At 45.5% G+C, this 14,036-nt stretch overlaps 1 protein-coding gene across 1 annotated transcript in view; it reads left to right on the top strand.

The window, feature by feature from the left end:
* The window catches only part of stk3 (serine/threonine kinase 3 (STE20 homolog, yeast)), a 56,754-nt gene continuing 42,718 nt past the window's right edge, over positions 1–14,036 (top strand). Inside the window, exons 1-6 of the mRNA XM_018763095.1 lie at positions 1–174; positions 1,829–1,909; positions 3,109–3,237; positions 3,366–3,480; positions 11,744–11,908; positions 13,511–13,678. Of these exons, the coding sequence (XP_018618611.1) occupies positions 152–174; positions 1,829–1,909; positions 3,109–3,237; positions 3,366–3,480; positions 11,744–11,908; positions 13,511–13,678 (681 nt within the window). The 5' untranslated portion in view covers positions 1–151. The remainder of the gene's footprint in view (positions 175–1,828; positions 1,910–3,108; positions 3,238–3,365; positions 3,481–11,743; positions 11,909–13,510; positions 13,679–14,036) is intronic.

The following is a 14,036-nucleotide window of genomic DNA, read 5'->3' as shown; positions in this document are numbered from 1 at the left end:
TCACGTCAGAGGATTGTCACCAAGAACACACAGCTGTGGCTCTCGCTATGAAAGTCGACCGCAGTCGGGAATAATCTATCATTTCGTTTATTTTCATACCCTTTTCCCCTAGAAACACTGCGGTATAGAAACGACTATTTGCTTATTAAAAATGGAGCAGTCAGCGCCGAAAAGGTGGGTGTTCGAGCGCCGGGAGCACGTGCGCATGAAGCTGTGTCTGACTGTTGTGTTGTGGTTTCCTCTTGACTCTTCTTCTTCAGTCAGTGTTGTGGTTTCGATTTTATCTTTTTTAAAAATAATATTTATTAATCATATATATCCTGCGTCTTTCTACTTTTTATATCCTACTTCAACTTCCTACTTTTTCATCACCATGAGCTGTATGATGTTACCAGTCAGTATTTTCCAGTGTTGACCAACCAACAAATACCCGTATGTTACTGGTTACATTCACTGTCTGTCCACATTTCTCACCCACCTGGTCTCTTCTTTGTGTCTTTTCCACTGATCTCCACATCTCCATCATCACACAACTTCTGCATGGGACATCTGGGGGGAGGTGTGGCTAGAAAGACGACACCACCCAAACCACTGCTTTTACTGTCAATTTTACCATTCAAATGAGGTCTGTCCAGAAAAGAAGGAAAGTGAAAGAACTAGAGAGCTCTGCGCTGCTTATCTGTCTCCTGTAGCAGAGTCCCAGGCTTGAAATGTCACTTGTAGATTTCTCTCATCCATACTGGTCAGTCGTACTTTCTAGAAATTCCACTTTCAAATCTGCTGTTATTTGGCGGGAGGGGATGTTTTCTGCCAGGGCCCAGGGTTAAAATCTTACAGCAAATTTGTCAGGTTTATTTTTCGTCCATCAGTTGTCAAGAACCTTTTATCCAGTGCAGGGTTCGGGTGGTCTGGAGCTTATCCCGGAACCGCAGGTCACGAGGCACTGTCCACCGTGGATGGTATAGCATTCACACCAACATTCTGTCATAGTCGCATGATATTAATAGTTAATACCAATCAGTTATTAATTTAGAGCCATCAGTTCACCTCAAACATGTCTTTGGACAGAAAACTCATTCAAACACAGGAGAACATGCAAATTCCACACAGACTGAATGTGGCGCGAACGTACATTTGATCGTACAGCCAAGGAATTGTGAGGCACCAAGTGCTTCTTTCTGTGCTGCCTCATAGCGGTTTAAAATGTTCCTTTTCTCCATTTTAAATTTTCAATCCATATATTTCCACTTGGCTCAATCAAATTATGAAAGGTTTGCATCTGTTTCAGAGCAGTGCAGGAGAATTTGTATTTGTGAAACTTTAGAGTTTCAATGTGGTTGGGGGAAGTGGGACTTGAAATGCAGAAAAACAAGGAAACGGATAAAAAATGATCATCTGAAAAGCAGGAAAAAACAGAGATGAGCTGGTAACCTTATATGGACTTGCGTTTACTTGTCTATTCTCCAAAACAAGTTGAAAATCACCATTTACTTTTCTCATAGGTCTGAGTTTAAAGGGATTTTCCTCATTTAAACAAGATGTAATATTTCAGCCATATCTGAGAAACTCAGTATTTATTTTACATTATTGTTGTAGTATTATTGCTCAGTTTTCTCATTCAGGCATCATGTGTGGAATCTGAGTTGAGATTTTGGTAGCGTAACATAATAAAAACCTTGGGGTCATGAAAGAGAAGGCTGCTACAAGAGTAATGGGATTAAATACACTGCAGAAACAAAAAGACTGATCACTTGTTTTCATCGCGATTCCTTTATTGTCAATGTCTTATTTCTATTTCTTCTGTATATGTCTTTATTTTACTTCATAGCAAGTTGAAAAAGCTCAGCGAAGACAGCCTGACCAAGCAGCCGGAGGAAGTGTTTGATGTTCTCGAAAAACTTGGCGAAGGGTAAGAATGCTTTCTGATGTTTGTCTACCGTAGTGAAGGAGCACTTTCCCCTTTCTTGAGAGTAACGCTCCTAATGGGAGTCCAACAGCAGTGCTGTCACAAGCAAACATTTTTTGTCTCTTAGCATTGTTAATGTGTGTCATGTGACCGATACATACCTCATGACTTGTGCTTGTGTTTTGCATATGCTTCTATTCTTTGCATGTGTTAAACTGTGGAATTTCATATACTGTATACTCATGTACATTACCTATAAACTTGTGTGCATATGTGCATTTATACTTTCTGCTTGTATTACACCAAAGTAAGAAATTAGTTCCACATAAAATCTTTATTTTCGCAACCTGAAACTAAAAAGCTTTTCTCAGTGGCTTCGCCGCTTCCTTCTAATGTTGAAGGAAATGGGGAAACTAAGTGGCGCTTGGAGCAAAAGTTTAATCATGGAAGCTGGGCACTAACATGACCTTAAGCTAGTCCCTTTCGCAAAGGGTGGGCTGTTCCAACGTCACCTGTCCCCATTTTCAGGTGTCTCTCCCTCAGGTTGTCTGTTTTGCACCTCAATACATCTCTTCCAGTGAGGTCCTTACATGTGTACAGAAACACCAGTGTGACATTGCTCTCCCGTGCTCAGTAAAAACCCCACATTCTGATTTCCTCCGTTTAGTGGAAAACGTCTTCTGACTTCCTCTCCAAGGGGCTCAGCTCGGACCTGCATGGATTTTTTTGCTGTTGTGTTTTGTTGTGGTTTTTCAAAGGTTGTTGAATAACATTTAATATGACAGAAGAAAGTTTTTCTCCAGTGAAAGTTCCAGCGTTAAGCTCACGCAGTTATTTACCTTTTTTTAATTTTTTTTTTTTTTTTTTTTTTTTTTTTTTTTAACTGTGGCAGTTCAAGATAGGTGCTTTCCTCAAGGGCCTACAGTAGTAGGTGGGATTCAAATCTGGGTTCTTTCAATCCAAGGCAGCAGCTCTAACCACTATGTTACTTGCAGCTCTGCTGGCCGAAGACCCCTTTCTTATTACTGTAAATAATTCACATTTATACAATATGTTAGTGGCCATCTGGTATGTTTTATGTAGGCTGGTTTTTACCTGTTAAGCCTTCAAGTATACGCGGTGACCAGGTGCTGTCTGATGATGTCTGGCTCGTCTCTCTGCCTTGTTCTAGGCCGTAACTGTCCCCGTTTGTCCTCACTCAGGTCTTACGGCAGCGTCTACAAAGCCATTCACAAGGAGTCAGGACAGGTGGTGGCCATCAAGCAGGTTCCTGTAGAATCGGACCTTCAGGAAATCATCAAGGAGATCTCCATTATGCAGCAGTGCGACAGGTACTGTGTTAATGAGTGTTGCTCTCATTCCTTGTTGTTAATTCAAAATCTCTTTTTCTTCCTGCAGTCCTTTTACCATGTTCTGGTGCCCTTGAAAACTGTGTTGTTGTTTTCTTTTGGATGTGTAGTCCCTATGTAGTGAAGTACTACGGCAGCTACTTCAAAAACACAGACCTATGGATCGTCATGGAATACTGCGGAGCCGGTTCAGTCTCCGACATCATACGTCTGCGTAATAAAACGGTGAGGTTGCTATGGATACTCTGTGTTCACTGGTGCAGTTGTGCTCACTGGAGCGACATAGTTCTAAAATAGTAGTTCTGTCATCCTCTTTATTCAAATTTTTAGTATGCTTTTTTTAGAAATACAAAACATCCTTCTTCATAATGACCTTTTGTGTTGTTGCCCTTGGTGGGGAAAAATCTCTCAAATCACATTTGGAGAAAGCTGGATATTCAGACTCATGACTTGGTCTTTTTTTATTAATCTTCAATTTTAACTGATGGAATCAAGCTGCTGTAGTTAAAGAGAGATGACGGGTTTTATGTCTTGCTTTCATCAGATCAAATGTGAGGTTTTGTTCCCATATTTCAATAGTGTTCTTAGGAGAGAGGCTGTAACAGCGTGTGCTGAGTTAAGTATTGTCTGTGTGTTCAGTCTTTTAAGTTACACATTCAGACTCCAGTCTTTGATCCATCTGAGTCTTTGTTGAACTGCAGTGTCTCGGGACATTGGTGGTGTTGTGCGTCTGCTCTCAGAAAAGCTGCATGAGCTCAGTTGAGCTGTGCTGTTCAGATCAAATATGACATTGTTGGTTTTCTTGCATGTATTCTGAGTGCCGAATACTACGATATCACTGACGAATCAGAACTGCAGTGTTGACGATTCAAGGGGAGCTGCGTGTGTCCCAAATCTTCCCCTTACAGCCCCTCGCATAAAGTCAATATAAACTATGTTGGGATCATTTATTAAGTGACCGCTGATGCCAGTTACTTCATTGGAATACCAAGTTTGGTTTGTATCTTAGCAGAGATGTTGGAAGTAAACAAGAGGTTACACCACATGTGGCCTCAAATGGGTAACAGGGTGACAGATCGAGGAAGAAGAGGTTTTGTTCGAAATGCAGTGCTCCCTGTGGGGGGTTGAGACGCAGTGCGTTTACTTTAGCAGAAAGCTCGGCATAAAAAGAAACCATCAGCAGCAGGGTTCAGGAAGTAGGGAATGTCCTCCTGACCCCAAGCTCTGTTTCCTAAATCTCTGTGGTCGCTATTAACACACCGCCTGAGCTGAGCTGAATCCCAGAAGCCTCCCGTCATCGAGTCCGCCAGCATATGTCTGATTGCCGCAGTAAAAGAGTGTTCTGAACGCAGCACAGGGGTGGTGGTAAAATGAACTGTGTTGACGATGTACAAAGGGCAGCTGTCCCAGCAGAGACGTAATGGCTGCAGATCAGGCTGTAATTGTCCGGTCACGGTTGTAAAGCATCGTGTAAACAGTCCTGAAGTAGGCAGAGCTCTGGGATTTTTATATCTCTGCATACTGAGTCCCTATATCGGCTCACGCTATGCTCAACGGGGCTCGGTGGCGGCATTTACTGGCTCGTAACTCCCATCCGCTCTTCCACTGTAACCGTGTTCGCATGCACTGGAAACGGGGCTCGGGTTGATGGGGTGGAAGCAGTAAAATGCAGCTCCTCCCCCAAAGCACCTGTCTTGAGTCCATGCTGAGTGGTTGTTAATAGGCTGATGAGAGACATAAAGTAAGTTACTGCTTGCGTGTTTAAGGGATTAATCACAGCAGACGTGGAGAGTCCTCTGGGTTTCCTGCGTGGGGGAGGGGGTCCGCTTGCATTTTTAATAGCTCTGTGTAGCCCTTGTAGGCTCAGTTATCCACCCACCAGCAATACTGAAGTTCTTAAGCAATCCAGTCTGGTCTTGGAGGTCAGATCAGGGCATGATGTGTTCTCCTGTCTGGTGCTGTGTTTCCATTCATTCTTGCATTCTATTTATTTATCTAGCAGAGACCTTTTATTCACTTGCACATGAAGAACTCAAAGATTCAGGTTTAGTCTCAGCCCAAAAAATGCAGTGAAGAGTAGGTGACCCTAGACAGCGTCACATCTTAGAGTTCTTGCTCCCTGCTCCATTTTTCCCATCCAGCTGCTTCTCCTGTGGAGGCACACTGGTCTGGAGTCTATCTCGAAAGCAAAGGGTAAACCCTAGAAAAGACACCAGCCCATCACAGGGCAGTCAGAGATACACACTCTGAGCAATTTAGTGTCACCAGTTCACCTGAAACACATGTCTTTGGACTGTGGCAGGAAACCACAGCACCCTCCAGATACCCAGCCAAAACTGGAAGAACATACAAATGCCACACAATGCACAAAATTCCCTTCTGCTGAAACAAACTAAAATTGACAGAGACAGTCAGATAAAGTGATCTATAGGGATCACAGGTTTATAAAATGTATGACAATCAGCAGGTTTTATATAGTTCTCACCTATTACCTCAATTGAACCTGAAGCTCTCCTGTTTCGTACTTGCCCTGTTTTGAGCTCTCTGCAAAATAAACATTTACGTTGTGTGCATTTAGATTCCTCGTGCTTAAGGTCCTTGGGAATGAGATTTTACTTGTCTTTTAAATGGGCCTGAATCAGACAGCGGTGCACATGGTAACATGGAAACACTCGTTGAAGCCAGATAAAATACATACAGGAAGTGTTTACTTACGCCTGCTTGTTTATTTGCCAGTGAATTTGGCAGTCAATAAAAACAGTCCGCTTTGTGTTTAAGTAAGCAGACCTGATGCAGCTGAACCCAGTGTCCTGGAAGTTGTTGAACTTGCTGGCAGGAAGTCACAGCTGTGAACTGCAGGACGGCAGGCCGGGTTGAAAGAGAGAAAGAGGGGACCCTGTTCTGCCGCAGGGGCAGTAGGTGGAGTAGTGCTGACAGCCTCTGCCTCTGGACTTGGAGGTTGCAGGTCTGAATTCCACCCTCTGCTATAATACTCTTGTTCAAGGCACTCGACCTTAATTTCTCCAGGAAAAAAAACCTAGCAATATAAATGGGTAAATAATTGTAAGTTAACACTGTACACGCTAGTGTGTTACAGAAAAGTATCAGCTAAATGAATTAATGTAATCCATTCCCAGCTTTTGCAAGGCGACATCTGTATTAAAAAAAAGAGAGTGTGGGAGACCGTTTTTCATACTTATTTGGTATGGTTGCCAGATGTTGAAGAGCAACAGCACATACACAGAGACTGGGGAACAATCTTTACCATGGTTAGAGACACAGACTTGTAACTTGAGGATTGAAATCCCAGTAGGAGTCTAGTTGTTGTATCCTGGAAATGGGATCAGTAAAACATCCAGATGTATTCATTCATTCATTCATCCATCCATTATCAGTAACTGTGTTTCCAGTGCAGGGTCGCGGTGGTCCAGATCCTGTCCCAGAAGCACAGGGTATGAGGTAGGGTACACCATGGACAGGATGCCAGTCTAGATATACTGTATTAAGGGCAAAAATTGAAAGTATTGACCGAATAACAGCACCAACAACAAAACCACCCTGACAGCAGGACAAGACAACCCTTTCCTTCAACAGGCCTTTGAAGACCCTGGGGTGGACCTCCTCCAGTTGGTAGTTTCCTGTGTGCCTGCTGAGTGTATTGGGTAATTGTTCACTAAGCAAGCATATTTGGATAAACATTTAAAATGGATTCACAAAAGTCAGATGTTCCCCTCGGAAGCCGGGCTCCAAAAATATCCGGACCCTATGGCAAGCTTCCAGACCCTTTGCGCCTCCCCCCTTTTTTTTTTTTTTTTGCGCTCGTGTGATAACATAGCCTTCCCGCTCTGTGAAAATGGCTTTAGCAGAATCGTGTTTTACAGTCATCGAGTGTCCGCGCAGAGGTTGAGAAAGCGCTGTAGAGACGTCGCGTTCGCTCATCCGTCACTAGTGACGGTTTCCTCCCCGGCCCCGTAAGTCAAGCCTGCGTGAAGTATTTATAGGGCGTGTGTTTGCCACTTGTTGTCAGGGAAATGAGAGCGTGCGTCGTGAGCGGCCGTGTGCTCCTGGATGCGTTTATTTACGGTGAGCTCACAGGCAGGAAGTATTGTTTCATAAACGTCCACTTAGGTTTACAAAATGTATTTGGGATGTTTAATAGGACTTTAGGCTGTTGATGACATGCGGCGAGAGGGCGAAGTTATTGGTCACTGGAGTCCGTTGGCCGGTTGTGGATGTTGGCGGAGGAAAGGCGGCGATCTGGGCCCGGGGAGGTCCCAGTGACCTGTGTCACACCGACACCGGTGCTTCGCCATAAAACAGGCAGGAAATGAAGTCAGAGCTGCAGCGTTCGTTTGCGGAATGCGTAAAAGTTGTCCGTACAGGTGTTGTTTTCCCCCAATTTGCCCAGGAATGAGTTCACGCTAGCTGTCTCGGGCAGGTAACAGCACTGAAAGGGGATGAAACGAGGCTGTTGATTTATATACGCACACAAAAGCAGATTTTTAAGAAAAGTGTGTGAGGGTATATATGAGGATCTGGAAGCTATCGGTTTATTTTAGTACACGGTCTCCATCATTTTAACGTCAAGTATCAGAACATAACATTTTTTAAGTGACGGGATGATGGAATATCTGCGCTGCAGTGATGCTTGATGGGGCTTAAAGGGAGTCGAGTAATACGCCCTCCGCTCCCACACTCCATTGTTCACAGAGCAGATTTTGAAAAATGTCATGTTTTTGGCAGCCTGCGTTAGATTTGATGGCGGTGGTGAGACTTGCGTTTAAATGGTGGAGTATTGATTACACCCCTCGCTGGGAGCGCCGTTCCTCCTCTCCTGCGTGGCGCAGAGCGTAAGGAGCTCCATCCGAGGAGAGGTGGATCTGGGAGCCGTTAAATACGCTGTAAAAGTCCACCATCCACAATTATTCAGGCCTCAAGATTTATAAACCTCTGCCAGTGCTTATGGTAGATGTATTACGGGTTTAACCACAGAAATTGATTGCTGACCTTCGGTAACGGCACACTTGATAATTGTAAATGAACTCATAAATAAAAATCGGACAGACTTTTACAGATTCTGGCGTGGTAGACCTGGTGGTTCAACCTGACCCCTGAGGGTCAATGCTAAACAGATTGAGGTGCACACCGGAACCGGTGCAAAAGATATTGCTGCACCAAAAACCAGAGACTACCCACAGTCCTCCGGGGTCACACTGTAACCGAGGTCACGATGTAGACGGGAGATGAGCGCGAACGGCTGCGAAGACCGCGAAATCTCCTCAAGACTGGAGATGTCTCTGCAGACACGGTGCTGTCTGGCCCTGGGAACGTTTTACTGTCCACTCAGCTAATTTGTGTGTTTTCATTTGCAGTCGTGTATCTGGGCCCGGGGAACAGTTAGGAGGCCGAGACAAAGAGACCGCAGAGAGGAAGTTGAAACAAATGCTCCTCATTAGTGAGAAACCAGTGGCGTACTAATCAGTTCCGTCTAGCCTCGCTTTTGTCTTTGATGCCTTGTCCCAGGGTTCATCTCGGGGTTTTAACCCGTCTTTGTCCACTCTATTCCAGTTACCGTTTGATAACTGCAATAATCATTTGAACATCACCCACGATAGATCGCCCCCTAGTGTGTCGGAGGATCTCTGTGGTTACGCCGCATCTCGTTCTGTTGGCTGGGTGTGGTGGAAGTGGAGTCACAAGGACTTTTTTGTCTTGGTGTCATGCTGCACTTGGCTTTGTACAGGTCTAAATCAAGATGAAAACATCTGAGTCTCTTCAGATACTGCATATGATGCCTTTATAAATTTAAACATGAGTGCGCAATGGGGCACAGGGACACAGCCGCCCCAGTTGTAGAAAAAAATGTAACCGCCTCACATGTAAGTGTTCTATGATAACTGTTCCTTATCCTTTTGATATGAGAAGTGCAGTTTTTAATTAAGCTCATCAGCAGGTGTTTTTTTCCCTTTTGTTTTTCAAGAAATATTTGCATTGCTGAACAGTTTGTGTTTTGTGTTTAACACAACTGGACATTCTTACAGGAGACATTGCGGTCAAGGACCTAGTTGTACGGTCCAGCATGAGGGTCTTCCAGGAATGTGAACTTTAGTATTTGGTCCCAAGTCCAGTTTGTTAACTTCGCTGCCTCCTGCTGGCTGTATAATGTGTATTTAGTCTTTTTCCCCATCCCTGCGATGTGCCTTGACCATGGAACCTGAGATGACAGCAGCTGATGGATGTTGATTGTTTCCATCCCAGTTAATCATTAATTGGATTTATCAAGATATATGTTTTTGTGTGTGGATCACCATGGTAACCCTGTGTATAGAAGCATTGAGATTGTTTTTGGGCATTGTGAAGAGCGGGGGGAGAAAGAAAAGATGTATGTTGATGATGTCATTCCGTTGTTCGGCTAACGTGACAAGTATTCATGGGCTGACTCAGGTTTCGACTGTTTTGGTACAGCGGCAAGAGCCCGGCAGGTGGACTGGGGAATATAAAACGAGACTCATAAAAAGAACAGGAGCCTCAGTGCATGTTTATTCCAGCATTTCACCAAGTCGTAAAGAACTCATTCTGGGTCGATTTGTGCTTCGTTTCCGTTAAAGAAAACAAACAATTTGGAGTGTTTGCAGCGGGACGGACACCCTTCTCGTGTCGAGCTCCAGTTTGAACGGGCTGGGATCAGGGTTGGGGCTTTCTAAAGGTCCAGGTGCTGCTCTGCCCTGCCAAATGCAGTCTCCTGTGTGGGGCGGGAGGCGCAGAGCTGTAAATATCGGGTCTGTGCACGCGGGGGCCTGATCGAAACGAAAACACCAACTGTTAATGATCCATGGGGAGTGCTGCTTAACACGTGTGTCGTCTTTGGCCCGGGAAACTCGAGCCCGAGGCCTGAATCACTTTCAAATCCCCTGTTTCTGTCCGCAGAAATAAACCCCTTTCCGACCACTTACTTGTTTTTTCCTACTTCGTGTTTAAGCTGCCCTTTCATTATAAAGCGCCTTTGTTAACCAGCAACAGCAGCACAAGCAGCGCCGATGCTTCCTCACAGCGCTCTTCGCTGGGGTTACGAGGACACGCAGCGGTTTCTACTGTGTCGGAATGGGGCTTGCCCTCGAGCACCTTTCCCCACCCAGTCCTCAGGGCCACAGCTTCTCTCTGCTGCGGCGCTGAAGGGAGGCCCCCAACCTGGGGTCCGGTGTCAGACCGTTCCCAGGCCCGGCGGTTCGACAGCAAGCATCGGCCCGTGTCTGCTGGGGGGGCGAGAGCTCACGAACTGTTGCCGTTCAGATTCCGCTGCACCTTCTGCCCTTTTCCACAGAAGGAGCATTCTTCTGGAAACCTCCCCCCCCCCCCCCCCACTCCTCCATGCAAGCTGTTCTCTGGCTGGAGCTTTTATTGGTTTCCCGGGCCTCACAGAACTTGGCCGGGCCTGGAGCTCCCCAGAACTTTCCCACTAATGAAGTGCACATTGTGCCGGAGTGCTCGGCCTGGCTCAGTCGAACCTTGGGAATTTCCCTCCATCCTCCACGCTGCCACCTTAGTGTGTGTGGGTTTTTTTTTTTTTTGTGGGTGCGTGTGTTTTGAGTGTTTCTTGTGAAGCTCATGCACACCAGGGTCCCACCTGCCTGCTCAGGTGCAGCCGTATACTTTCCGGTGTTACGGTTTTAAAAAATGCATGAAGGCAGTACATAACAAGGTGTTCGTCACTGATTTGCTATCCACCTCCACAAGATTTGCTGATGATCATATGCAGCTGCTGAAGAGAGAGCCTGGGGAACAACAGAGATGTACATCACACCTGAACTCCATTCTCGTTTCTTTGGCACCTTTCTGGGTTCACATTGTTGCTTGTACCTCCAGTGTATGGGAAGGTAGAGTGTGGGCTCTGATGACAGGTGATCACACAGCGTTTGTTGTGCTTCTGAAGATCCCTTGGCTGCTGACAGTAAGATGCTACAAGGAACCAGCACTCCCTCCTGGTCCTCAAGGACTGCACTGTGTGCTGAGAGCAGCTTCGTTCCAGTGCTCATGTACAGTGAAAAGCTGCAGAAGCGATGGTCTTACAGGCTGCAGGAAGTGGAAGTCAGTAGATGTTTTACCATGGTTCAGATGGCTCAGGCACTGAGAGCATTTCTTGGGTTTCCTCAGTTTTGAACAAGAGCCAGATTGACCTCTATGGCCTCTGTTGTTGACAAAAATTTACTCATGAGGCCTTGTGACAGTGAGACAGTTTGTGAGCTGGTTTTTGAAATGGATGGTTGTCACTCTCTGTTGGTTTCGCTACTGGATAGTGCTGTTCATATACAAAAGATCATCTGTTATTGGCTTTGGATGACATGCTGGAGGGTTTTTATTTTTAGCTCTCGGAAGAGCTGCAATTTACACAAAACTAGTAATCGAGTTGTCAGGAGACCATGAGAAGATTTATACGAATGTGCAAATTTTCCTGTCTCTAATTTTTTATAACTACTTTCCTGTGGAATAGCTTACAGAGGATGAGATAGCCACGATCCTCAAGTCCACCTTGAAGGGCCTGGAGTACCTGCACTTCATGAGGAAGATCCACAGAGACATTAAAGCCGGGAACATCCTCCTGAACACAGAAGGCCATGCGAAGCTGGCCGACTTCGGAGTGGCCGGACAGTTGACGGTGAGTTTCAATCATACACCACAAAGCCATGATGCTCCATGTCTGATTACTATCCAAAAAAGTTAATAGCTGCGTGCCGGTTTTAGGCTTCACTGAAGCCCATAAGTCATTTACAGTATTTAGATGTAATGGACAACTTTCCAGAAGTTAGAAAATTATCAAGGTGTTTCAAGAACCTAGCAACACTAGGCAAACAAGTCATTGTTCAAGTTCTTCTCGGGTAGACGGTAGTCATGCTTCCTGCAAGTAAAACTTTTACATGACCGTAACCGGTGCCCTCATGTTGTCCTGCGATACTGAGGTCGAGTTGTACTTTGAGTCATCTGTTCACATAAAAAGGATTTCTCCTCTCTTTGCAAAGCTGGTTTGTGTTTGGAAGTACCACAGTGTAGGAGAAAAGACAAGGAGATAGGGATTTCCCTGAAAAACATTACACTGTGTCATTTTGTGGTGTTACCCTGGAGCAGCACGATACCGCACTGTTGAAGCTGTGGCCTTGGGATCCAGCGTAGGTATTTCTTGTAAAATGTATGGGGATTATGGATTCAATCAATAAAATTTTATTTGTTGCAGCTTTTACAAGTGGTCTCTAACAGCAACCGACAGGAGGCTTTTTCCAGAGGGGATTAAAAAATATGAAAACCCAGAAAGCCAGTTTGAGAAGATGACAAGATGAGTGTTTGAATGAAAAATGACGAGTGTTTCCTGACCCAAAGGGGAGCGGCTTAGATGCCAATGGGGAAGTAACTGTGACCTATGAGGTTTGAGTGGAGAGTTGTGCAACTTTATGCCGTTGCTTTCGGGTGAAGCAGTGTGAAGGGAAACAGTGAAGATGAGTCCCATTTACCAGGCCATTTAGGCATTTTACAGTCTTCTCTATAGGAGCCTTGCTGCTTGGAGCTGATCTGCATTTGCTTTCCTCCACTCAGCTTTCTCTGTTGGTCCTCAAAGACCTTGCAGTTGGGCCATCACAGGTGCTGTTTCCATTTGAGATGTGTCTACCACCTCCGGCTGAAGAATTTAGTTATTGATGATCTTACTGGAACCCGAGTAATAGAGAGTTGGAGGACAGTTTGTAGACCAAGGGAAACTGAACAAGTTGGAGAAGCAGAAGGTGAAGCTATGTCCCCTCCAGATCTTCTCTGATCAGGGCCTGTGAGCATGTCTGCAGCAAGAGATCGGGTGGTTGGGTGGTCCTCCTTCCACACTCTGAACCCCCCATTATCTACCTGGCTCTGCTCTTTTACGCCTTGGACTCTTAAGCCATTCTGCTAAGCACTTGATGATTTAAAGAGGCCTGTAAAAGCTGCAGAACCACGGCCTCCAGGAACTGGTGTTGGCCACAGTCTGAAGGCCCTTTCCAATTTACTGCAACTCATATATGTGCAATTCAATAAAGCTGCGAGTTTTAGCCTGACTGGGTTTTCGTTAGGTTTCAGCCAGAAGGTCTGCAAAGTCCATCAAGGCTGAGTGAGAGCAGTGCCTTGGCCACGTGTGTCCGTGTGATGTGTTTCAGGCTTGCACTATGCCTGATGAGTCTGTCTGGTTTTTTTTTTTTTTTTTTTCTTCTCACCCACCCCACCCCCACCGTCCGCTGTTAAGGACACGATGGCCAAACGCAACACGGTGATTGGGACGCCCTTCTGGATGGCTCCCGAGGTGATCCAGGAGATCGGCTACAACTGTGTGGCGGACATCTGGTCCTTGGGTATCACCTCCATCGAGATGGCCGAGGGCAAGCCTCCCTACGCTGACATCCACCCCATGAGGGTGAGTCACCCCGACGCCTTACCGTTGTTCCTCAACCTCGACATGTTTCCAGCCACAGTTGTAGCGGCCGTGTGCCAGGAGCGTGTGTGTTCACCTTGCCAGACACTGGGCTTTGGTCAGTGTGTTGTGTTGAGTTCTCAACGTGTCTGGGGGGGACATGAACTGACATCTTTCCAAAATTGGCAAGCGCACACCCCCACAATGTCGCTTTATTCTTCAGTTACAGTGGCAGATACTGGTTTCTTTTTAAATAAAAAGTAAACATGGCACGTTTACTTATAAATGTATGAAATGATGCTGACAAGGTATGTTTCTTACAGATCATGTAGGTTGTGGCCTTTGAAGTTGTTCATCTGAA

This window comes from Scleropages formosus, chromosome 18 (genome assembly GCF_900964775.1).
Source record: "Scleropages formosus chromosome 18, fSclFor1.1, whole genome shotgun sequence".
Taxonomy (NCBI): domain Eukaryota; kingdom Metazoa; phylum Chordata; class Actinopteri; order Osteoglossiformes; family Osteoglossidae; genus Scleropages; species Scleropages formosus.
Note: the sequence above shows the minus strand (reverse complement) of the source record. Positions and strands in the feature narration are given on the sequence as shown.